General features: G+C 42.6%; 3 protein-coding genes across 6 annotated transcripts in view; 1 reads left to right on the forward strand and 2 right to left on the reverse strand.

Moving 5' to 3' along the window:
* The window catches only part of HIRA (histone cell cycle regulator), a 31,910-nt gene extending 11,578 nt beyond the window's left edge, over positions 1–20,332 (reverse strand). For 2 of the 4 annotated variants that reach the window (XM_066562038.1, XM_066562037.1), the window contains exons 1-15: positions 20,264–20,332; positions 13,509–13,571; positions 12,627–12,737; positions 11,744–11,834; positions 11,099–11,193; positions 10,177–10,272; positions 9,201–9,361; positions 8,168–8,335; positions 7,530–7,643; positions 5,947–6,017; positions 3,947–4,052; positions 3,178–3,396; positions 2,477–2,562; positions 1,827–2,021; positions 303–473 (exon numbers count right to left, since the gene is read on the reverse strand). In XM_066562038.1, coding sequence (XP_066418135.1) covers positions 303–473; positions 1,827–2,021; positions 2,477–2,562; positions 3,178–3,396; positions 3,947–4,052; positions 5,947–6,017; positions 7,530–7,643; positions 8,168–8,335; positions 9,201–9,361; positions 10,177–10,272; positions 11,099–11,193; positions 11,744–11,834; positions 12,627–12,737; positions 13,509–13,571; positions 20,264–20,300 — 1,784 coding nt within the window. In that variant the 5' untranslated portion in view covers positions 20,301–20,332. Of the gene's footprint in view, positions 1–302; positions 474–1,826; positions 2,022–2,476; positions 2,563–3,177; positions 3,397–3,946; positions 4,053–5,946; positions 6,018–7,529; positions 7,644–8,167; positions 8,336–9,200; positions 9,362–10,176; positions 10,273–11,098; positions 11,194–11,743; positions 11,835–12,626; positions 12,738–13,508; positions 13,572–20,194 lie in introns of all 4 variants that reach the window. The other 2 variants (XM_066562036.1, XM_066562034.1) reach the window with 1 other exon arrangement.
* A 416-nt stretch (positions 20,333–20,748) lies between these two features.
* MRPL40 (mitochondrial ribosomal protein L40) lies at positions 20,749–23,589 on the forward strand. The gene is made up of 4 exons (XM_066562047.1): positions 20,749–20,829; positions 21,405–21,488; positions 22,497–22,652; positions 23,005–23,589. The coding sequence occupies exons 1-4, from the start codon at positions 20,777–20,779 to the stop codon at positions 23,312–23,314; spliced, it is 603 nt and encodes a 200-aa protein (XP_066418144.1). The 5' UTR covers positions 20,749–20,776; the 3' UTR covers positions 23,315–23,589.
* C18H22orf39 (chromosome 18 C22orf39 homolog) lies at positions 23,497–25,178 on the reverse strand. Its single transcript, XM_066562048.1, has 3 exons — positions 25,116–25,178; positions 24,855–25,022; positions 23,497–24,281 (listed from the first exon to the last, which is right to left on the reverse strand). The coding sequence occupies exons 1-3, from the start codon at positions 25,140–25,142 to the stop codon at positions 24,153–24,155; spliced, it is 324 nt and encodes a 107-aa protein (XP_066418145.1). The 5' UTR covers positions 25,143–25,178; the 3' UTR covers positions 23,497–24,152.
* Positions 25,179–25,458: the final 280 nt, after the last annotated feature.

Below are 25,458 nucleotides of genomic sequence, written 5' to 3' on the forward strand. Positions count from 1 at the left end.
TTGTCTTCTAAGGAGTCCAGCTGCACTCAGTGACAAAGGCCTGTGCACACACAGCCTCTTACAACAATAGTTTTAACTTGGAATATCTTGGAGATTCTGTGTGATACCAAAATGCCAGGGACAAATGTACAAAGGGTAACAGCAGGACAGAATTCACCTATTTGTAGCTGCTCCCTTCCTTCCAATAGTGAAAGAAACTCAAGACAACTTCTAGAGTGTCAGCAGAGTGACATCTACACCACACAGAATTAGGGTTTCAACTTTACATAATTCCCTTCCTCCCTCCCCAGGCTATGTCTTACCTGTCCACAACAGTCTGATTTGTGTTTGTTACAACAGCAGTCCCTGAGGTGGCTTTGGATCGTTCTGTGAATCGAGAATCAAATGCTTTCATGGGCTCAATCTTGGATGGAGTTGTCAACACAGAGGAAGACGATGCAGAAGGAGCAGCTGAGGCAGAGGTAGCATTTACACTGTCAAGAAAAGAGACAGCAAAATAAGGATTGAAAAATTTAGTACTGGTAAGCTGCATTGCTCATAACAACTAGCACTCATGATAGTGGCTAGAAAACCTTTCACTCAAATATATAATCAGTTATAATATTCTTTTTCCACTCTTTCATGCATCAGTGTTTACAAGCTTTGCTTACTCTCAAAAGCTGTCTATGGTACACCTCAGAGCTTCATGTGGCCACATATCTGGATTAAAAGACCCTAATTCATTTACTGTGTATTTTAAATTCAGGAAGGAAATTATACTTTCAGCTAGTACTTACTGAGAAAGGATCACTTTTTAAAATGATCACAGGGGTTCCTGCTTTTACCCCTTGTTCAGGTTACCAAATATTTCCATTACAATATTATATTTCACTGTTTATCAAGCAAACAATTGGGGATGAAACAATTCATGCCAGGTTTAGATTTTGTTGTTGAAAAATCCAACCTGATTATTAGGCCTTTCCAAGCATAACTCTAGGGCAAAGGAATGTGTTTTCCCCACACTAAAGCATTCCAGGGATCTACTATTTCAATAGCTGTTTACTTTAGAGATTTTTCAATTCATTCAGAGAATTAATTCAGAGAATGAATGGCTCTAAAATAACTGATGCTTGTACTAAAAAGCTGCTAGAAGTACAATTTACAAAGAAAAGGATACTTAATAGTTTCATCTGTCAATCATTTCTCATAGTCCACCCGCTCATTTTTTAATCTGTGGCCAATTTCAACCAAATTTGATGGAGTAGTAGAGGTTTCAATGACACTGTGCTGCTACAAATGCTATAAAAACACACTGAGAAGTCAGGTCAGTGCTACCACTGAGAGAAAAGCAAGTAAAATTCAGTTGTTCTGTAATTAATTTGAAAGACACGCTGGCCCATCAGCACATGTGCACTGACAAGCCAATGTCACTGTGCTCTCATGGGGCTGTTGTATAGGAAAGAAGGATCACTATGTCTGAAGAGAGGACTCAGGTGAGAATTTGATGAAAAGTAGGTTTCATTCCTTACACTACTGGAACACCTTCTATTGTTTACTAATAGCAACCCACCAACAAGTCATTTTGCTAAAGCATTAGCAATCAGCTGTGTACTTCACTGCACTGAAGTCCACTGCCAGAACTATGCACATGCATTTATTCATTCCCAATTTATCAACATTTAAAGTAACCAAACACTAATAAAATTCCAATGTTTTCAGGAAGATTAGATTCTTGGGGTTTTGCAATAAGGAAACTACTTTAATAATTTCTTCATTATAAAACTATAAATAAGAATTAAAAACTAAACAGACTCATGTGAGTGCAAAACAAAACAGCAAATACTGACCCATCTTTATTGGCTGCATCATCTGTTGGTTTTATACTGGCTGCTGTTGGCTCTACAGAAGGCTTTGAAGTATTAAGGGAATTTGCTGCGTTCGAATCTAGTGACATGAGCTGCTGGTTACTTTGAGAAGACATCATTGAGCCAGACAGAGTTCCAGATATTGGGATGCTATTGAAAAATGCTGTAGAAAAATCCCTAAACAAAAAGACAAACAACAAATACATTTCTCAAAACCACTTTAAAATAATTCAAAAACAGTAGTTTTAGCTAAAATATTTATTCCATTCTTCCTTTTTCCACATGTAGATACTCATACACAACCTAAATAAATCCCCAGTACCTTTTCAGAGTAATTTCTCATATCCAAAGGATATTAAAGCTGGTACTAATATAGATATGAATCAACAATACATTAGAGCATTGTTCCCCTATAACAGTAAATAATGAGAATTAGCCTGATCTATTAGAAGTGAGATCTTATGGCCAAAGAACACTGGTTGAAACTGTATTTTATAAGAATACACACTTATTTCCAGTAAGTGCTTTATGATGCCCTAAGATGTAATGCCAAGCCTGGAACAGGGAAACAAACAAACAAACAAAAATAGAAGAAGGTAGAAAAGGATTTTATGGATTACTTCCAAACATACCCAGTGTCCAGTTGAGCTATGCAGAGAGGTGTGATCCTTCTCCGACCATCTGCTGTTCGTGTTTCCACTTGTTTTTTCAAGAGATTCTGTTGGGAAATACATTTTGTCACAATTTCTGATAAATAAGAAATGCTATTTTTAATTTTTTTCCAAACTGACAATAATAGATATATTAGAAGAGGTGTCTCAATTAAAAATCTGTTAGCAAAGACTTTTTCCCATAAACACAAACAATTTCCCAATTTTCAACCTATCCATCTGTAGAAAAGGCATTTGTGGAGAATGTAATCTGCTCTCCACTTTAGAATCAATCTAAAACATTATGCATATCAAATCTTTAATTAAAAATTGTGTTCTGTGTTTAGGACAGAACTAAATAATGCTTTCAACCTCTGTAATTAAGAAACTGAAACACAGTTCAACAGCTTCTCTGTCATTAGTTGCTCTTGATTTCCCTTCTGCACACCAAGAATTTTGCACCCATCACAGAAATATCCACAAGCCTGCTTCCACATAGCCTGCCTTGTGCTTAAAAGCATTTAACTTTTCAACAGGTCCCCGTAATGACCCACTAATTGATCAGCTAGGCCATACACAGGCTGAAAGGTGCCATTGACACAAATAAGAGCACTGAAACTGGTTCTTTCCTAACAGTTTGCTATTTAGTGACTCAGTTTTTGCCAGTGCCCAAGAGCACCTACCTTTCTGATGTCCTCCAGACTCTCCCCATTAACCATGCTTGCCACTTTGGGAGCTGTGGAATTCCCAGAGCCTTCCCGAATTGAGGAATTCTTCTGATCCCCCTGCTGCTGCCTCTGCTGGTACTTGAGCATCTCTGGATTCTCAATAATGGTGGTGGACAACTGAGCTTCAGTCATGATAGCCAGGCTTTTGCCATAGGTGGACTGGTGAATGTTGCTCTGGGGACATGAAAGATGTGAGTGACCATGACATCACTGATTGTAATACAAGGGAATCACACAAATCTAATGGAATCCATAAAATTCCCCCTGTAGCATTTATACACCAGATTTTTTCTTTGTGTTTTCAACTAACACTAAATCAACATGTAAAATAAATGAAATTCAAAGCTCTAGTTGCTAATAGCAATGAGAGGAAAAACAGCCAAGAGCAATCAGTTTAAAAAGACTTGCATATATGCAAGTGAAGGAGTAATTTTATAGTGCTTTGAAGCACTCACTTCTTGTTTCCTTGGCCAAATAATTACTTCAGATGTATAATGATGTGTAAGCAAGTGGATGCTTTCCAAATTCTTTCTTTCCAGAAGAGAAACTAATACCACACATTCACTTGGCTACTCTTTTTAATGATTTGTAAAGCAGACAAAAGCAACATATTTTCTATAATATGGAAATCAGTTACTACATACTTCAATAAACAGGCCAGCATTTTAATTGAATCAATACATCCCTGAAATATGATCAAAGGTTCTCTGAGTGCTTACTGTACCTTTTCCTCCTCACTGAGTGGATCCCCAAGTTCATCCTGGGAAAAGTCCAAAAATGCCACTGATCCATCCATGGAACACACCAGGATACCAAGTCCATTAAGGGTCCTGAGGGAAATAAAGGTCCAACTTTGTTTTTAATCTCTTTCATTCAAGCAAAGATGATGGACTGTTCAATAAAATCTGATGGATTGTTCAATAAAAATCTCAGCTTAAGATTTATTATCAAAGCAATAATTCATGGAACCAGAGAGGTGGGACAGTGAGGAGACAGGATGACAGAGTCCCTGTGCCAATGCTCCTTTGCAGACTGCACAAGGGACAATAACCTGCCCATGGCAGGAGCAGCACCATGGAAACTTTCCTGAAGGGGTAAACCTGAGTAGTGTCCACAATGAACAGTGAGAGAAAATTTTAAATGCATTTCCTTCAATAGATGAGCAAAATTTTTGTGCTAATGGAAGTGGGTGAAGAAATGGGCCCTCAGCTGACAAGCAGGCCAAAAAATCTTGGTACTAGACAAGAACACAGGTTTGATTTTGTTACTGTTCAATTATTTGGGTTTTTAAGCAAACTGCACATGTGTTTATTTGTGGGGATACATAGTAACCCTCTTCTGGACGTCAGGTTTTCTTAGCAAAATGAGAGAGAAGAAACTAAGTAGAATTATAATCTTGCATATGTAACCTATTACTGCACATTTGAAAAAAATAGTTGAATTTTGACTTCTCCCTCAGACACTTTTAAGTACAGAGCTCACAGAGACAGTGACACAGTGGCTTACAGGTGAATTGTTACACAGAAGGGAAGAGGAAAGGAAAGCTGGCCCAACTTTAAAGTCCTAACCAAGTTACTAAAAATCTATTACAAGTACCACAGCTACAGGCATTTGGAAAATCCTATTTTTGTGGCAGCTGGTGCCCTGATAGCATCACAGTCAGAGAAATCAGCCTCAGCACCATGAAACAAGGTACAACAACAATACTCCAAAACAGAAAACAGTAAACTCATGTTGAAAGTTTTCTGTTTGTTTATCAGAGAAAATTGCTGAGCTCCTATTGACCTCTGGATCCAAGCAATTGTTCTGTGAAAACATAATCCCTCACAGATTTTATATTGATGGATCCAAGTCTAAATTTCTAAACCAGAAATTATATAGCTATAACAATATAATAGTACCAGGTTTCTCAGAATTTACTCAGTCTGTTTTCAGAATGGAGCACATTTCTGGGAACACTCCATATTATTGACATTTTATCCATCTGTTTCAATTTGTAAACAGGATATAAAATACCAAGCTGCCTGATGATCCTTTGTCTCTCAAATACCCCACAAAACCATTTCCTCACAACACTACAAAATGTTAACCAGTTATTACTCCCAATGACTTCATGCCATGAAAAATGTGCAAATTGCAGATGGAGAAATAAAAAACACTACAGGAAAACTAAACTATTCAAAGCTATTGTACTATAACAATAGCAGCACTTCTCATGAAACATTCCACTTTCTGGCTTTCTAGCCTTAATCTCTTAATGAAAGAAAAATGTTTTGGTTTTGAAAGCTTTTTTTTGTGGTTCACTGAGCTTCAAGGCAAAATCCACATGGCACATAGAAACCAGGAAACTTTAAAATTCCCAGTATAAACCCACCAAGAGATTGTTGTAACTATTAAGGGAGAATTTCAGAAGTGAGGAAGTGATAGAATTAAGACAACCTATGTCAGAGAATCGTAACAAGTAGAAACTCATTCCACAGCTATTTTACTGTGTCTTCTCTAAATACATAACTGTTTGTTTGGTCAATAATCTCAAGAGACCATGTGCTATTTGCTCATATTACTACCAAAGATGCTGCAGCAGAAACAAAACCTACAGGAACCGATTACTTGTGTTCCAACAACCACAATCTGTACTGTTCTAAGGCATTTCCAGCTAGTAAGTACACCTAAAATTGATACCAATGGTTTGGCTTCCATAACAAACAGCAGAAATCAACTTACCAGGAGATGTCCATGATTGATTTGTCAAACAGCTCATGGATGACAACTAAAGGTCGCTTCAAACACGTGAGCTTAAGAAAACAAGAAATAACGTTCAGAAATGTAGAAGTTCAACACTACCACATTAACATTCTCCCAGAGCCTCACAATATGCACCAAACAAGGTCTGGCCAGGAAACAGCTGCGTGCCTGGTGCTGCATCTGAAGCACCAAGTCACCTGTTCCACTGCTGGGGCAGAAAACCTCTGGAGAGGAACAGCTGACATTCAATTCTCCTTTCTGAAACACAGACTGAATTTCTTAATCAACTTTACCTTTACACCACAGTCTTAAAACACCTCTCTGCAACCCCAAAAGCAATTCCACAGATGTGAAAGACAGCTTCTATTCTAAGCTGTACTGAGATAAGGATGCTGCAAACTGCCAGCACAAGAAGACAGAAAACAGATTAGGTTTCCATGTCCTCACTCAGACTACTTGTCTGAGAAAGTGAAACCTATCAAGAGCAGAGGAAATATGACTCACAATAACTCTTAAAGAGGATTCCTATGCACTTAAGAATCAGCTTAGTAATAAAGAACTGAATATGAAAACTCCATTAACCTGCTCTAAATTAGACATTCTAAGCTCTTTAATGTCAAACCAATGGACTTAATATCTCTAAGTGTATAGTACAACTGAAATGAAGCAGAGGTTGATAAGGTCAAGGAAGTCAAGGAAGTTTTATGCTCACAGGTTCATAGATGCAGTGTCACTGTCATCTTCAGTAGTTATTTATACTTCCATAGGTCTGTGCTCTATATATGTTTATTAAGCTCCTCAGGGCAAAGACAACCTATAACTGCATCTCTGTGCTACCTTCTGTAATTTCAACAGCCACTCCAAATGAAATCTTCATAATATAAATAGAAAGTAAAATATACCGAGTGATACTTTGATATGGGTATGCACTGGTAGCATTACCAGAAACAGATTTAGTTATGCATCCAGAGATTGATGGATAAATATCACACTGGAAGCTATAAATAGTAGATTGCAGTTAGCAATTGGTGGGTTCTGGCACAAGTTCTCATCAGAAAGCTTTAAAAATCAGTTGAATTGATTCCCTGTATTTTCCAGTTGCATTTAAAAATGTGAAAATAGCTACTCTTCTCTTAACCAGAATAAAAATTTTAGTGTAGATTTTAAAGTAAAACCCAAATCAGATATCAAAAACTTGAAAGAATACTTAAAAAGCTCATTCACTTTCACATCCCTTTCCTTTATAAGGACAGAAGACAAGTAAAAGGAAGAAAATAAGGTTGCACTTATTAGCTGAAGTAAAATGTTTTATCTCCTAACAGCTGCTCCCCCTTACTAGGGCACACTCTGCCATTGGCTTCTAACTGCTCTTGCCTTTAGAGAAATGAACTAATACCAATCCACCTCCTTCCCTCCCAGCTAAACCTGTAACAACAGAGACAAAAAAAACCCTAAACATGACACTAAATGTGAGACCTAATGCTGTACAGGTGACCTTTGTGCTAAACCCCCAAGTTATCCAATGACCACATTAGTTCAAAGGCAGCAAAGAAATCACTTACCCAGACAGACAGAGATCGATCTTTGCTACCGACAGCACAACAGCAGTAGGGACAACTTGACTTGGTGGAGCTCCCATTCTTTTGTTTCTTTTTGAAGATTTTTGGATTGAATTTCTGAACAAATGAGATGCCCAAGTTTTATCACAGTAATTACATTTCAGCAGAAGATCTGCTTTCAAAGCAAATTTTCCACTTAAGAGTGAAAAAACAACATTTCATAGAAATAAAGTCCTGAACCAGACTCTATAAGAGCACTGACAAAAGCTGCAGAGGCTTTCTTAAGGGCTTTTCTGAATGCCTTCACAGAAAAGGCAAACAATATTAATTTTACTAGGGATCAGAAACCCACTAGAAACCTAAATCATTTTAATCAAGTCACTGAACAGCCAACAAAGCTGAAGTTTGACATTCCTAACATGCTCCTGTATTCCCCTTTGTCTCGTTCATCTACATCCAGTTCTCCTATCACAACAGCCACCTGATTGCTTCCAACATGTAAAGCTGACATTTTTAATCACCACCATGCATTTGCTTTACTAAGCTTGACACCCATCTTCACTTCTCGTCCTATTTATACATAAAATTATCAAAAATCAACAAGTTTTAACTTCAGGGATAAATTTCTACCACTCACTCACCACTACTGTAACTGCCTTCCGGTGCCCTACAAAATCCATGTTGGTTTTCCATCCATCCCTCTCAATGATCTGAGCAGTGGGTCCAGAATTATTCATGGCATGAGCAGAAACAAGATAGTGACCATCAGGTGACCAGCTAAGGCGCAGCACATGAGTTGTCCCTCCACACTGACAAAAAAAAAGAATATACCAGAGCTTTAAAAGTGTTTGGCAAACAAAGGGGTTGTAATACAAACTATTTAAATTTCAGATTTAGGGAATATGATTACAAAGTATCCTGAGAGTATAAAAGAATGACCTCATACACAATTCTCAGCATTTGGCCATGCTTACACAGGTGATGTAGTGTAACTTAAGAAACCCTATCAAAAGGGGGGGAAGGGAACTCAGAGAACTTTTCTAAAGGAAAGACAAATGTTACATCTTTTTGGATACTGTTTCCTCAGTATTTATCACGGTCCTGGTTAGTAACAGGGCTGCAACACAGCAACCTTTAATGATGAGACTGTAGCTCGCCACACCAGCTCCCAGGTGAGTGGAAGCAGACTCAGATCACTGCAGAACACTCACCAAGCACCACCTTCTGTCCCCAGGAACTTGATCTCTTCATCAAAATCATCACCTAAGAACCCTATGATGCCTGACCAAAGACCCCTCCTAAGTACTTACCTCATTTCTGATAGTGGCCAATAGAAGATGCATAGGGAAGAATGTCAGACTATTGTGATCAGTGGGCAAACACTTCCCCAGAATAACCACTACATTTTCAGAAGTCTACTTAATTGCTTATATAACCCATGTAAACTTCTGACATCCACAATAACAAATGACAATGAGAGTCTCTAGTCAATCATATTTTTATGAGAAAGTAATTCTTTTTTTCCCCTCTTTTGTAGCTGCTATCTGAGAGCTTTATTTGATTCAGCACTGTTCAAGTAATTCATGTTCGTGCAGAATCCGAGTTATTTTTATTTTCATTCATTCTTTTTGGATACTGGGAATTCACTTGGAACAGTCACCCATTGTGAAGTACCTCATCAAAGGGTTTTGTGATGCTGGTTTCCAGCTGCCAGTCCATGGTCCGCCACACCTTCAAACTCCGATCATCAGCCTGAGAGGCAATGTATTTTCCAACAGGATCCCAGGTCAGCCCTTTCACCAAGCCAGAATGCCCCTTCAAAGTGGCAAGAATTTCTGTGCACATAAAAATTGAGAATAAAGAGTAGTTACTGCTAACTCCTTCAGGGCAGAGCCTTGAGAAAATTTACAACATCTTTTTGGAACAGTGTATTAAGTATAACCTCCTTTAGTGTAGAAACAACATATCAACCAAACTGGAACCTGTACTTAAGAAAAAACTGATATAAAAGAAGTGGTAAGGAGAGTTCTGGCCAGAATAACAGGTGCAAAACTCTTTAGAAGACAGGTCAGAGCAGCAGAGTCCCAGCACTTCAGAGCAGCACTCTGAAGCTGTGGAAAGCAGCACTTGAACTGGAATTTCAGTTAAACACTCACCCTTTCCTCCACACCCAAAGATTATCACAACTAATCCAGCTTTGTGCAGCAAGTGTGAACCAAGTCAAAGTTGTGACTCAACAGACACACAAGGCTGGCAGACCTGGTAACCTACTTTCAGTCACATTCTTGCTTATCAGCCTGGGAGGAGAGGCTGAGAGGGTGCACAATTAGCTTCAAAGCCTAAACACTCTGGTATCAGAATTGGAAGCCAGATTAAAATAAATGCCATGTAAATAAACACAGGCAATCATGACTTTCATGTAAAATTAACAGCACACCTGAATGCAGCTGTTGTCTGCAGCAGGGTGGAATCCCCTGCTCATTGCCATCCAAACCTGGAAGAAGGACTGACCTGCCAGACTGCAGGTGTGTCACCCCAAAAGACAGACAACCAATGCCTCCTAGAGACCTGAAGAGTCAGTGAAATACACCCAAGGAGGGAAAACTTAGTCACAAAGCTTTACATGCTGGCACATTTTTAGAGGTCTCACCTGGGAATTTGACAGCGTTCCAGATGACAACAGTGTTATCAACACTACAGGATGCCAGCCAGGCATCATGTGGAGACCATGCTACATCCATCACATCTGTTTGGGAAAAGGAAGTTTCCATTTCAGAGATTGATGGTAATCAGAAAATCAAAAAGTCTTTGTACAAAGAACTTGTGTTCTCAGTAGCAATATTTTGCTATCACCGAGAAATGATTATCACCTCACTAAAGTGGAAGGTAAGAAAGCAACACTCACTGGGAGTGAATCTCCCCAACTTCCAATGTTCAGTAGGGGTCAAGAAAAAACAAAAAACAAAAGGGAAAGATTGCAATGTTTAGTGATTGTAGGAAGTACTAATGCCTGCACAAAGAACTTAGTCTTGTTTTGAATGAAGAAATAACAGAAGCTATTACAATGCACTCACTTTGCTCCACGTGGAGTGATCAAAGTGATTTCCATCTTGATTTTAATCACAGCTCATGTCAGCAGATGCAAAATGCCTTTGAAATTATTTATTTATTCAAATTTTGCATTGTAGATATTTTTCTTCTAAAAAACCATTTATATTCTTTGGTTTACAAAAACATGGTCTTTTGCCAATCAGATTATTCACTGCTAGTGTGAACATTAATTAAAGACACAATTTAGCTTCCTTTATTCAGATTCATTTTTAAGCTAGAAAATAGCAAAATGTAAGTTTCTCAGTTGTTAATTTTTCTCCTACATACCATACTTGCCAGAAGTTACTTGTATGAAAATTGCATTTCATAAAAAAGTTATATTTTAAATTTTCATTGTTGCTCTTAAAATTAATTACTGACTTGCCACCAAATACATATTTCAAACAAGAAAATGTGATGCTAAAAAGCAAATTTTTTCCAAATACATGCAAATTATGTTCATTCAACACCTTGAAACTTACCCCCTGAATGGCTTCTGAGAATCGACACACACCTCCATTGCTCAACATTAGTAAGTTTGCTACTAGAACCAAACACAGTGCTAGGTCCAATGTACCTATTTAAAATAGAAACAATTATAAAAAGAACCACCACAAGCTCTTCACTTTTTTAAAAGAAAATCAGCTGCACAGTACACTTGTATTTAGTTATTCCTACAATTTAGTATACACTTGTATTTAGTTATTCCTACTATACAGAAGGGGGAAAAGTGCATTTTTTTAGAGAGAGTAATTATTATAGAGAGAGTATATATAGAGAGAAATTTTATTAAAAAATTAGCTTCAATAAAACGTAGAATTTCTGTAGATAGCATAAAATGGTAACATTTAAGGTGACTCTTCAAATCTCACCAGGAAGTTTTCTTCAAGGAGAGAAGAAAATGTCTCAGCTCCTCCAGAGGAGAGAGACTGCCCAGGCAGACACCCTCCAGCCCTAAGGACAGCAGTCACATCCCCAGCACCACTGTGGTGCCCCAGCTTTCAGCTCCTTCCACAGCAGGTGGAGCACTGAGCTTAGCAAAGGGCAGCACAGGGAGGGAGCACTGAGATGTCACAGAGAAACCTCCTTGAAATGAAATACAGAGCTGAAGGAAGAAGGATGCTTACGCAGCTCGTTTCCACACCATAATCAGCTTGTCATCTCCCCCCGAGGCCAAGTAAACGCCATTGTTCGACCATCGCACACAGTTCACACAAGCTGAAAGGGAGAAAAGAAAGTTTGCAAGATGAAATATGTGAGTAAGTGGTTCTGGACTGCAGACAGGATTTATATTACAAATAAGCAAAAGTTGTCAGGAGACATTTAGGATTTAAGTGGGCTTTTCCCACTCAAAGCAGTTGCTCTGTCTGCTTTAGATAAATGAACTGGTACTTATCTTTCAGTAGCAGTTGAGGAATTTCTTACTTTAAAAACTCTATTCCTTATCTAAAAAAGCTTCACCAAAAGAGGCTTGAAGGAAGAAAGATTAATATTCCTCTAATGAAGGAAACTTATTCTAGTAAATAAAGTGGGATTAAGAGGGCAAAGAAGGAGAGGTATATTTTGAAGAAAAGAAGGGACAACTTGTCAGGTGACCTTACTAATTCCAAATGCAATTATTTATAATGTAATAAGTGTAATAATTTATAACTATAACCAAAATACTTCCTATGATGTATCTTTTACACTTCTTCTCCTATACTTTCCTTCAGAGCTCTACAGTTTCTCAGAATGTGCATTATCAAATACTTTATGGCCACAGCTGAAAAAAGCTTATAGGGAGATTTCCAAAGGTATCTATAGTCTTCTGCACATTCCCTCACATTTTAACAGCATTTTCTGCTGAATATCTTGAAAAGTATACAGCCAAAGTATAAGACCACTCTGCTTCTGTTTTATTGATTCTTCACCACTGGACAGGCATTATTTTTGCAATTACAGACATGTAAGTCTTAGGCTTTGGCAAATTACCAATAGTCAGCAATGAAAAAACCCAACCAATTTTGTTACCTAAGTGATTGTCCATCTGACAAAGCATCTTGGGGATATTTTCATTCTTTTCATCTTCCTCTTTCAGGACAGGAGCCATATTCCAGATCACAACTTTGCCAGAATCCTGACCTGTAAGAGACCAAAAAGCTCCCCTTTCTAAATACATCCAAAAAAGTTTTTCAAATCAATCTCAGTTCCAGAACAGATGTGAAAATGTAGGCATTGCTGCAGTGGGGACTTTGGAAACATCTGAATACAGATGTCACTTTGATATAATTAGACCAAATCAGAAGTGCTTTATTTTTCCTGGAGCTATTAAAAATAAATTTATACAGCCTCGTACAAAAATCATACTGTACATAACTGATACCAACTGTAAGGACAACTACTTGTAATAAAATTGTATTCTAAAAGAGAAAAGATACATATTCAAATACTAAATTGCAATTATTGTAGCCAATATAAAATGACTCACTATTGTGAACCAAATAATATTTTTGCATATATTTCTTAAGCTATTCTATTTATATAATTGGATTTTTCTGTTTCAATAGCTCTACTATTTAGCCACTGAAAAAGCTCAACTGCACATCCAGTTCCTCTTCAAATTAAAAAGAAATTTGGCCCATATGGCCACGACTCAATCACTGATAGCAGCTACTATCTCAATGACATCCAACGGGATGAGGATATCAGAACATGTAACCCTGCCTTCTGCAGGAGCAGCAGCACTTCCCAATACATTTTCATAGGTAACATAATTATCTGTTCTTAGAGATAAAAGTGATGTCTTTTTAAAAGGGTCAAACCAATTCAAGTGCTGTGAAGGCACAAGATTATTATAATTATTTTTTATTATTATTACCCAAGATTCTGCCTTCTACCAGTACACAGACTTACCTTGTCCTCCTGTTGCAAACTTGGTCCCATCTGGGTGAATGTCCACTGAAAATATTGGCTTTCCTGGAATTAGAGAACAAACAGCAAAGACTGAATTGTTTTACATTCAAGAGAATGCAGTAACACCAGAACCACCATAACTCTTCTGGTTGGTAAGTAACTTTCTTCTTCTAAAGGCTTGAGTTGTAGGAATTCCAGCTGACTCCAAGAGCAGAGAGAAGCTTGCTGACAGTAATGGCAGCCTATTAAAAGCCTATTTGGAAGTTATCATGCCACAAAAACCAGAGATAACCAGGGACACTTAATCCAGCAGGATATGCCAAATACCTCAAAGCAAAGTAATACCACAAAGCAAGTGCCAACAAAGCAAAACTGTATTTGAGAATGGAATTTCTTCCAGGTTTCTACAGTTTATTAGCTGATGACCTGAAGCAAGTCTTCTTTTGGTTTCTGTTTTTGTTTTTTTAAAATCCTTCCCAATCTCAGGCTGCATCTGTTGGTCACACCATTACCTGTCTCAAATTTCAATTCGCTTAATGAAACTCTTCTACCCAAAGACCAGTTTTGATTTTATGGCTTCCATATAGAAAGAGGAGGACTAACAACAATAGTATTACTCTTAAATCCTTCAATTCTCCACATGCTTCATTAGAAGAAAGCTAATAATTTTACTAGAATGTAAACTCTGTAAAAACATAGCTGGGGAACAGCTTTAGAAACTAGAAAGGCCTCACTTCCAACCTGTTCTGCTCCAACCACTGGCTCATATTCACTCTCTTTATGTTCACAGTTGTTTTAACCTTTGCAGAGGAAAAGGAAGAGGGGAGCAGCAGCTTCCTGTCTTCCAGTGATGCTCAAAGAGCTGCCACTAAGGATTATGTGAAAGAACACACATGTGATTTCTACATACAAAGAATTTCTGGCAGCACTTCCAACCCGTTCAAACTGGAAAGCCTCTGCAAGCAAGATCACATATATGCCACTGCAAAATAAGGCAATCTCCCAAACAGCCAAAAGTATCAGTACCCACACACCAAGATTACTTGATAAATTTCCCATGAGGGTCAATCTTGTGCAGTATCTTCATGAGATGTTAAGACATAAATGATAAAACCTGGAGATCTTATTGTACAGCAACTTTTATGTGCAACTGTAGGAACTGAAACCTTGACACTAAACTCCTAATAAAATCCAAATACCCACTTTTTCTTACTTTTTGAGGGATACACATTTGGCTTCATTTTTACTTTTGTATCCTTTATGTTGACTTGTTCTAAGGTTTGTTTTATTTGGATTTATTATTTGGATATACTGCAGCTCTGACATGTGACTTCCCTTAAAATTTTCACAGGCAGCCAAGCAAAAACCTTAAGCACAGAAAGATGGCACTCAACTTACATTCCTTCCAAGTCCTTCAGACCACATAGCACACATGAGCTGAGACATACATGAGCTGTGGTTTTTCTTCAGCTTGTTATGCCTGATTCTTGCTTTTATTCTATTAACTCAAATGCAACATTCAGGACTAAGCTGAATATTTAGAGAAGCACAAAAAAGAAACAAATATTCTTTTACCTTTTCCAAAATGTGGGATTTCCCTTATATTAAACCAGTGCATCATTTGAAATAGTTGAGCCCTCTGAAACTTACTGAAAAGGCCACTCTGGAGACCTTAGAGGAGGAAGAGGTGACATTTTCAATTTGCATCAAATCTTGGGCAAGAAGAGCTCATCTACTCTGGTATTTGCCATTAGATGTGTAGGGGAGAGTAGGAAGCCAGCCATCAAAGACCTTTGAATTTTAATAACCTGGCTCATTTTGCCTCTGTATCATTTGCACCAAAAGAAAACTTTCCCAGCAAATCAGAAAGAACAGCAACCTAGCCACCACCACTACTATTCAGGCATATTCAGATATGCTACACATTCCAAAAAATTGTCATTGCACTCATTGCTTTGCAAAAATTACTGACATGATATAATTTTCCTTTCCTTTACTATATGTCTAAAACTACCACAGCCTCTCCAATTCCTGCCTTAAGAGCACAACTCTACAGGAGCAGTAACATCAGCTCTCTCCCTTCTCCTGGGCAAAGATTTTTCACAGATCCACAAATGGGGTTGAAGAGATCCAGCAAATTACTTTGCTTAGAGAGCCAGAGGTAACTTAGCTACAAATTCTCCATAAATGCTTTAAATTAGCCCCACCAGGGAAAATGTCCACCAAGCCCAGCACTCTGTGTTCAGAAGCCAGCACGAGAGAAGTCCCTAAGGATCTGTGCAATGGTGAGCACACAATGCTTCTTCCTAAGATAATCTTCCAACTGCAAAGAAATTACAGATCTGCCTTCTTGAATCAGGGGCCCTCAATGGACTTTCTTCTATAAATCCAATGAGCCATTTCTCAGATCCATAATTCAACAACCCCTATACAGAGATCCACTGCTCAGCCATGGACTCTGTGAGGAACCTCCTACTCCATGGATCTGTGCCAGCTATTTGTCACTTTAACACAATTAATTCTTGTACAGAAGGGCAGTGAATGAAAATCACTCAACACTGATCCCTTTTCTGCCACTCACAACTGTGTCCATCATGTCCCCAGCCCAATGACCCCACTGCTTGCCCAAAGAGTCCTGCTCTACTCCTCTGTTCCTTGTACAAAGAGCTCTGATCATTCTGGTCACTCCAAGCCACTTTCAGTTCTCCTCTATTTTATTACATGAATGGAAACTCGCATTGACGACCACGTGTTCAAACACAAACCATCCATATATTTACATAGCAGGATAACATTTATTTTTAGGTTTTTCCTAGCATAAATTTGGGGTTCAATCAAATAAGCACTGAGTAGCTTTTCATAAATTGTTATAATCCTAAAAATACAGAACTCAGTGAAAGCTGTCAGACCACAGGGCATTATTTTATACATGAAGTTTAAAGAGGGTATGGACTTTGCACCCAGGAAAGGCAGCAGTAATAAATGAAGCCCTGGACAACAAAGTTTCCTACACAGCTCAACTGTGATCCAGGAAGGGATCTTATTCCACAGATAACTAATGATACACAGTGATCTGCTCAGTGCCCAAAGTCCAATTACCAATTAAAAAAAAAATAAAAAAGCAAAGAACAGATGAAGTGGTCACAGTACAGAGAGCATTGCCAGGGTGCTCTTTCCTCCAGGGTACCACTATCAAGAGAATGCCATCTACAGTGCTGGATAACTCTAACAGGTTAAAGCTGTAAGAATTGTTCCATGCTACTTGTGGTTTACAAATTGAGCACAGATACTGGGTTTTTCTTCACTTCCTTCAATTTCTCAAAATAATGAAGAAGAAGTCATTATTTGATAGCAATCACCTTCTTCCCTGGGTCCATGTCTTTATCAGATTATGTTGTTAGTTCCTGCTGAAACAAGCCAAAAGGCACAAGGGCCCTGCTTCAAAGTGCCTGAAGCTTTCCCATGCTCCTAATTGGAGATGTGCTGAGTTTCCCAACAGCAATGATGCACCAAAACAAAATGTGATATTTAAGCAGCAACACTAAAATCTAACACAGTGTGTTTTAAGACATTCTGACCTCTTGCAATAATTTCTAAAAAAAGATAAGCTTAAATTATTGAAGCTCCCAGAATCACATTTGCAGGAGGAGGCAAATCAGGTTCATTAAAAACAGAGCACCTTATGATATACCAGATGTCCTGTGGGCTTATTTGTTTAAAGAACCCAAATATGCATTTTGCAGTTAAAGAAATACTGATAATGAAACAAGCTTGGAACAAAAAGATCTAAGTAAGATAATTGAAACCCAAGGAGAAGGTTCCATCTTAAAAAAAAATACACCAGTGAAGAATAAAAGCAATTTTAAACATTGCATCATTTTTGTTTGTTCCTTAACTTTATACAATAATCAATTAAATATAAGAAGAGTCCTAGGTGAATTTCTACCTCAAAATGAATTAATTTCTATTCAATTTGCTTCTAGCCCATCTAATACATAAAATTCAATGTGACTCACAAATCAATTCAAATATTTACATTCCACCATTACAGCTTGGAGAGATAAACTCCATGCCTATATTTAAACAACAGCAGGCTCCAGTTTCCACAAGCTGTTATACATGAGCAGCACCTTGGGGCTTGCAAGGGTTTCTTGGAACAGCAAGGGACCTCCTTTCCCACAGGGATCAGTGTTTGACTGCCTGAGTTGTCTTTAAGCACCTGAGCTCTCAAACCCTGAGTGCTGAGTATGTACAGGCAGCTGCTGGATGCACGATGCATGTGTACAGAGGTACTGAATGCAATACTGGGAAAGAGAAGCCAATCCCAGCACTTGTATCCTACATTCATCTGCTCTCACCCCCAAAATTAGACTGCACTTCTGAATATTCTTCCTTGCTCTAAGTCAAAGACACATGGAAGAGAAGAACACAACAATAATGAGAATTTCATGCAAAATCTAACAAATCCACATTAAGTGTGTGAAAAGCTCATGGGAAATGCATCTGAGCAAGCAATAATTCCAATAAGCACTCAGAAAAAGTGACATGAAGAACTCCAAGGCAAAAACCTGTAGAGCCAAAATGTGCTGAAGTGCTTTTACTGTAAGCATGCAGCATCTGGCCTGTGCAGCACATAATTCCCAGGTGTGCTGGATTTCCTGGCTACAACACTCACTTCTAGTGCCTATTATCTCCTGGAGAATGTATGCCTGGAAGCATCATTCTAGTCCATTCAGTAAAACAAAACTCCCAAAACTGAGTGGGAAGAGGCTGAACTACAGCAGCTGGATCTGGAGTGTGGAAGAGGCAGCCCTGCTGTCAGGAGTCACAAACGAGAACAGTGAGGCACAGCCCCATGTGCCTGTGCAGAAATCAAAGGAATAGGAATTATCACAGAGTCTCCAGCACAGAGTGTGAATTCTGGAGAGGTTTCAGAGCCCAGAGGAAGGCCCACGAGGAGTGATGGAGACTCCTGGCAGGCAGCAATGCCTGGAGGATCCGGAACCCAGGCTCGTTACAAGAGGCTGACTAAACTCACCGGTTTTCATCCTGCCCTCCCTGCCCCAAGGACAGCAATGTGTGACTGTCACGCAGCCCTGCACACCTCTGCAGCCCTCAGAGCACCTCACAAGTGGAACTGCTGGCAAATGTCTGTTTTGCAGGTGGTGAATGATGATGGAGTGCCTTGGCCAAACTCATCCCAAAAGGTCAGTGGCAGAAATGGGAGTAAAATTCAGGACCATCAAGGCCCTGTGTAGTGCATTATCCATCATCACAGGGCTCTGTAAATGAAGCCCTGCTTGGCTGAAGCCTGTGCTCTGCAATAGTTGGATGTTTTCTAAATTGCTACAGATTTCAAATACATACCCATAGCAAAAGGTACAAAACTAAGGAAAGAAGTTACAGAGATTAAGATGTAAATGGTATATTTGTTTAGAGTAATCAAGGAGAAACGTAAAAAACATCTCAAATAAGGCACTTCCACATTTTTTTCAGTTCTGTATAACCTTTGGTTACAAGGTTGAGTCCATCTGCTGCCTGTAGAGTCCCTCGAGAGGGCCAAGTAAAGATGCACACAAATGGCAACTCGAGGCTTAAATTGTTATCAACATTTGCAGCATGAACAAAAAGAACACAACCCTTGCAGAAAGGCAGCTGTAAAGTTCTACTTGGGGGTTTAACTCAAAGCACACTTTTCCAGCTTGAATAACCTGGTCTTAGTTTTACTCTAGATATCAATCAGCTACATGAGCCCAGCCAATGACATGTATACAATGACAGAGTATAAAATCTGCAGTTGAAATGAAGCTGTACCCATGAATCTGAGGGTAAAACTTGCATAAACAGAAGTGAGCTCTTTGTGTTAGGTTTCTTGTCACTGGAAATTCATCCTAAGCCGTGTAAATATGACATAAACTCTGGTGCTGTCCTGCATTTGCCACACAAGGAAAGTACAAAGCCTTCTGTCAATATCGACACCTCACTCTGAGCTGTTTTAGCTCACACTTCACTTCAACATCACCAGAGGACTGGCAGACAGGACATTACATAAATTCAGGGAGTTGTTTTGAAAGAACTGCTGGAAGAAACTTTTCCCTCCGTGGAGAACGATAGCACAGCTCAGTGCATTGGAGGATTTTTAATCCTGTACTAGTGTCAGCAATGTGAGAGCCGGGTGGTCAGTGCAGTACACTGGATACCGACTCATCCTACCTGAACACTCATCCCGAGGGGACCTCGACCCCTGCACGGGCTGAACTCCATTCAAACTCTCCCCGCACTTCCACCAGCACGGAGCGGCCCCGGGCCGTGCCCGGCCGGCGGAATCAGCTCAGCGTTCCCTCAGAACCTGCAGCCGTCCCCGCAGAGCCCGGGCGCGGCGGTGCCCGCCTGTCCCCAGCGCACTCGCCGTGCCGGGCGGGCCGGGTCCCCTCCAGCCCCCTCCCGGGGACGAGCTGTCCCCATGCCGCCCTCGGGAACCGGCCCGGCTGCAGAGCCCGGGCTCCGCTCCCGCTCCCGTCCGCCGGCACGGACTTGTTGCTGCCGCTGCCCCCGCCCGCAGCGGCCGCTCCCGGGCCGGCGAAGCTCCGGCACCCGCGGCCGCCCGGGGAGCGCCCGGCAGCGGCCCGAGGCTCCGCCCGCCCCGCGCCCCCCGCGTGTGCCGCCCGCCCGTTCCCCCGCCGCACCTGCCCGGCCGGCCCGCGGCACCTGCTGCCCGGCCGGCCCGCGGCACCTGCTGCCCGGCCGGCCCTCACCATTGTGGTTGACCCAGGTCGGCTTCAGCAGCTTCATTGTTCCCCGCCCGGGGCCCCCGCCGGCCTCCGCCCTCGGGACCCCAGGGCGGCTCCGCCCGGGCTGCCTCCGCGGCCGCGGCGCTCAGCGGCGGCCGGCCACCATGGGCCCGCGCCCGGCGCCGCAGTGCCCGCGCCCCCGGCCGGCCCGAGCCGCCTCAGCGCCGCTCCATGTCCCGGTGCCGCCGCCGCCCCGCCGCATCCCCCGCCCGGCGCCGCCGGCGATCCGGCACCGCCGGAACTCGGCGCCTGGCAACGGCCTAACCGGCCCGGCGGGAAACAGCGCCCCCGACCCCGCCGTTCCCCCGCCAGGCGCCGCCCGCCCTGCAGCGCGCACGGGCGCCCCCTGCCGGGCGGAGCGAGACAGTGCGGGCGGGGTGGGAGCTCCGCGTAGGGCGCCCCCCGGAACGTTTGTGCTCCGGAACGGGGAACGCGGGGTCGGAGCGCGGCCGACGGGGGCGCGGCGCACGCGGAGCCATGTGGGCGGCGGCGGCGGCGGCGGCGCGGGGGCTCCGCGGGGCCCAGCTCAGGTAGGGCTGGGACCGCGCTCTGGGACCGGGCCTGCGACCGCCCTGCCCCAGGACCGCGGGAAGGGAGCCCGGGAAGCGGCCCTTAGCCGCAGTGCCTGCCCAGCCCGCTCCCGCCTATTCCTGGGGCTGGGCCCGCGCTGGGCCCCCGCACTTGGAGAAGTCGGTGCCTTGGCACCTGGGCGGGTTCGTCCTCCCGTGACAACCGCCGAGATACGACAGTCGGCATCCCCCTCCTAGTCTGAGCGGTGGTGGTCTGACCTCTCCCATACCAGCTCCTCAGAGGGGTCATTGTCAGAGCTTAAAACTAAAACTGCTCTAACCTATCCAAAAACTGTACCTCTGTCACCCCTCGGTACCCTGGGGGGCTCACACCGACCTGTCCGTATTTGGGATCAGTTGCCAGCTCAAGAGTTTGAGATTATCTCTAGGCAAACGTTGTGTCCTGCCATGAATGAAGTGGCCAGAGATGGTTTAAATCTCGTCACTGTAAAATGTGAATAACAAACAGTTCTTGTGCAGAATCAATGACCAGAGTCAGTTCCTCCTCATTCCTTATGTTGCTTTTCCTCCTGCAGCTCCTGGCTGCCCCAGAGGGTCCCGCTCCGAGGGAGTCACTGGCAGAGCTCATTGCTGGGCTTCAGGACATCCCTCCCTGTGAGGTGAGTGCAGCTTTCTTGGAGTCACACAGAAGTGTTCTCATCCACTGAGGGAACACAAATTTTCCCAAGTCTACATTTAACCTTTAACTGTACATGTTTAAGTCTCTATATGCCAGAGCAGTTGGGAACTGTTTGCCTCTTGTGGAGAGTTCAGAGGTGATACAGTTACCACTTTGTGCTTGTGGGTAGCACAATCACAGCTGGAAATGTTGGGATTTATGCAGTGCTCCAGAATTCCCTGCTGGGCAATACCAGTGAAACCCTGGCTGAACCAGAAATGCTTGGCTGTGAAGGCAGAGGCAGCCCATGTGTATTTCTGTGCCACATTTCAGTGTCTGTGTTTTGTTTTGATACAGCTTGATTTAAAATACCCAGGTCGCTCTTAGGAGAGGGACTGTTTCACACCATATATGTTGTTTGTTCAATCTACCAGGCAGGAATCAGGGTCAATTTGTGTTTGTGGAGTGTGCAATGATATCTCAGATCTGCATGGAGAAGTAACATCTACAGCCTGAACTTGGCTCCAAATGCAGAAATTTCAGAAGCATGTATAAAACCACTTGAAGTCTTCTTTAATGTGAAATAAGAGGATTATTTTTTCAAGGACAGGTTGGATGGGGCTTGGAGAAACCTGGTCTAGTGAATGGTTTCCCTGCCCATGGCAGGGGGTTAGAATCACATGAGATTTAAGGTCCTTTCCAGCACAAGTCACTTGTATGATAAACCTGCTATGGTGCACTCAGAGCCAGTTAAAACAATTCTAATTCAATTTTTTGTGGAACTTCCTCAGGTCATTCTCATATTCAGCACAAAATTGCTTTTCCCAGGCAGTTACAGTTCTCTCTGCAGAAAATCTCAGCAGAAATGTCACTGGAAATTACATTACTTGAATAAAGCTGAAGGCTGGAACTTGTGTCAGGGACAAATTAAACAATGGTAAAGAAAGTGAACGTTGCTGGTGTTGAATGAAAGGACAAAATATCTTTTCATTAACTATTTCCCTTGTAGAGCACAACCAAAGAAGAAAAAGAAAGTGGATGTGAAGAAAGAGCAAGCACAGAAGGAGCGTATGAAGAAAAAGCTTAAAAAGTTGGAAAAAGCTGCCCCAGAACTGATTCCAATTGAGGATTTTATAACCCCACTCAAGTACACAGAGAGCAATAGGTCAGTAGGTCTGCCTTTCACCTGCACGTGCACTCACACTGAATTTCTCCTTCTGCACAACTGCAACATAGCCTTGGTACAAAACCTTGCTCACCTCCATCAGGACAAAAATGTGCAAATGAAATACTATTTGTTCTTGCTAAAAATAATGAAAAACAGTGCATTTCCTGTTAGAGTGACTGGAAGACCTCACAGACTGACTAAATTACTAGTGAATTCAATGTATTCTCTGGGTTTGGTGGGGGGTTTTTGCCTGGCAGTGAGATTTTTGGTTTTGGCATTTCGTTTTTCTTAGTCTGGTCTTTGGAGTCAGGCTGTTTCTCTGTTACAGTGTTACCCTTCTTTTCATCAGGGTGCGAAGTCTTCCTGCTCTTTCTCCTGAAGAGTCTGAAAGAAGAGTTTTACTTTTGAAGAAGTGGTGTTTGTTTAAGCAGAAACAAGATGAGGCAGAAAAGAAAGCAATTAAAGCCCTTGTAGAATCTCAGCAGGAGGCACTGAGGGAGCTGCAGCTGGAATCCGAGGAGCTGTACCAGGCAGCAATCCTGAGGGACGAGGGGCTCTTCCCCTTCGAGAGGGAGGGACCCAGTTACACCCCTCCCCTTCCTGGCTACGATCCGCCCGAGGGGAAGTGCATCGACATCACCAAGGTGTACACACAGTGACAGGGGCGCTCCTGCTTCGGCTGCCAGGAGGTGCTCAGTGACTGAAGGAAGAAAGAATGGAGTAATAAACAATTTTTCCTGCAGGTTACAACACTGCAGGATGTGACTGTAAAATAATAAATGAAGTATCTCTGTGTTTTAATGACTATTCACCTAGCAAAGCTACACAACCTTACACAGTGTCAATGCCAATTTTCTTTATTTTTATATTGCCATGTAACTGTTGTAACTACGTTTCTGTGGGTTTGCCCTAATACAAACCAGATCTCTCTCTACATTCGTTTAAACCTTTATTTTTTATAGTTTTTATAGTGCCACAACACACACCACCACTGGAGAGCACTTCCACGCAGGGGCACTTTCAGGGTGTGCAGCCCACAGGTGAGAAGCTCTTCAACCACCACAATCCTGATTCTGGGAAATGTCTTTAAATGCTAGTGTTTGGGATCTTCCTGAGCCAGCAAGGAAGAGTCCCAGCTTGTTTTTTTCCCTATTTGGCAGGCCTGGGGTGGGTACCTTGTTCCAGAAGTGCTCAATGCCAGCTGGTAGGGCAAGAGGCCCTCAGAGCTAGAGCATGTATGCATTAATTGAAAGGTGCCTGCTGAAATGAAATCCTGCAATGTAAATCAACAGTAAAAGACCACAACCAAATTAAGCACTTTAAATCTCCTTTTAAAAATATTCAGCGTTTAAATAAAATTTCAGAATTTTTGAGTGAGTGCTAACGTATTGTAGGGCAGAGGTACAGTTGAATAACTTCAAGATGATGCAGAAGGAAAAAAAAAAAGCATAATTCTGAATTGTGTATTATGTTACTGACCAAAAACAGAAAACAGTCTTATTCATTTGATTTGTCGTGGTCAAGTGGTAGATACCAGTCAGATGGTGGGCTCTTCCTGAGCTTCCACACTGGAGCATATTTCTGTTTTTCCATAACTCGAGCTCTTTCACTCTTGCACAAAGCTTCCTGAAATACAGGAAAAAAAATATTTCAATAATAGTGTTGGATGTTCCAGTCATACAGAGCTGATTTCCTGCTGTGAACATCTGAGATAAAATTATCATGCTTAAGCAGAAGTACTAAATGTTTTCTAAGTAAGCCAGAATACAAATTTTTAACTAAATAATATTTATATTTTGCCTCTGGCTCCTAAGTTACAAAGGAAACTCTCGCCAGAAGCTGTCCTGGCTGGCGACAGGGAGGAGCTCGGCTGGAGCCTGCGCTGCAGGGCTGGTGGTGTCCCGTGTCCCGGGGGCTGGAGCCAGGGGCATTTCCAGACACCCCAGCAATGCCTTCTCCCTTTAACGTGGCGGATTTCTCTTTTAGAAAGCAAATATCAGAGTAACAAAAACCCAGAGCTTTTACAGCTGAAAACTGAAAATTCTCCCAGGGTCCTTCACCGGATTTTAAGACAACCCGACCCACCTCCGGCATTTCCAAACCCTCCCCAGCCGCCGCGGCTGCGGGGCTTCAGTGCCAGCAGCCCCGCCCTAGAGAGCCCCGGGAGGCCGGGACGAGGACCGGGAGCGGGGCCGGTACCTGCGCGGCGGGGGCGCGGTCCCTCTCCCAGGCTCGGCAGGCCTCGTAGTCCTCCCGCCAGCGGCCGCACTCCGGCAGCTCCCCGTGCGCGTAGTAGTGGTGGAAGGCGTGGCGCAGCCCGCGGCAATGCTTCCACTCCCCCCAGTAATCCTCGCACGAGCGCGGCGGCTGCGGACGGACAGGGCCGGGCTGAACCGAGTCCCGCCGCCCACCCGATCCCAATCCCAGCCCCAGCGCCCCCCCGGCCCCGCTCCCGCTCACCCTCCAGGAGCCGCCCGTGCCCGCCATGCTCCCGCCGCCGCCAATGGCCAACGCGCTTACGGCGGCACCCGCAGCCACGGCCAATGGCGAGGAGCGGCACAGAACGGCCCCGGCCCGACAGCCAATGGCGAGGAGCGGCACAGAACGGCCCCGGCCCGACAGCCAATGGCGAGGAGCGGCACAGAACGGCCCCGGCCCGACAGCCAATGGCGAGGGGCGGCACAGAACGGCCCCGGCCCGACAGCCAATGGCGAGGGGCGGCACAGAACGGCCCCGGCCCGACAGCCAATGGCGAGGAGCGGCACAGAACGGCCCCGGCCCGACAGCCAATGGCGAGGGGCGG

The sequence above is a fragment of the Molothrus aeneus genome, chromosome 18, assembly GCF_037042795.1.
Source record: "Molothrus aeneus isolate 106 chromosome 18, BPBGC_Maene_1.0, whole genome shotgun sequence".
Classification (NCBI taxonomy): Eukaryota; Metazoa; Chordata; class Aves; order Passeriformes; family Icteridae; genus Molothrus; species Molothrus aeneus.

What these genes read in the sequence shown, in the direction of transcription:
- C18H22orf39 (XM_066562048.1), bottom strand. Translation starts at nt 25,142, where the DNA reads ATGGCGGGCACGGGCGGCTCCTGGAGG. An exon ending in GCACGGGCGGCTCCTGGAGG is followed by an intron (nt 25,023 to 25,115) that starts GTGAGCGGGAGC and finishes GTCCGTCCGCAG; the next exon opens with CCGCCGCGCTCGTGCGAGGA. An exon ending in ACCGCGCCCCCGCCGCGCAG is followed by an intron (nt 24,282 to 24,854) that starts GTACCGGCCCCG and finishes CCTGTATTTCAG; the next exon opens with GAAGCTTTGTGCAAGAGTGA.
- MRPL40 (XM_066562047.1), top strand. Translation starts at nt 20,777, where the DNA reads ATGTGGGCGGCGGCGGCGGCGGCGGCGCGGGGGCTCCGCGGGGCCCAG. An exon ending in CTCCGCGGGGCCCAGCTCAG is followed by an intron (nt 20,830 to 21,404) that starts GTAGGGCTGGGA and finishes TTCCTCCTGCAG; the next exon opens with CTCCTGGCTGCCCCAGAGGG. An exon ending in AGGACATCCCTCCCTGTGAG is followed by an intron (nt 21,489 to 22,496) that starts GTGAGTGCAGCT and finishes TTTCCCTTGTAG; the next exon opens with AGCACAACCAAAGAAGAAAA.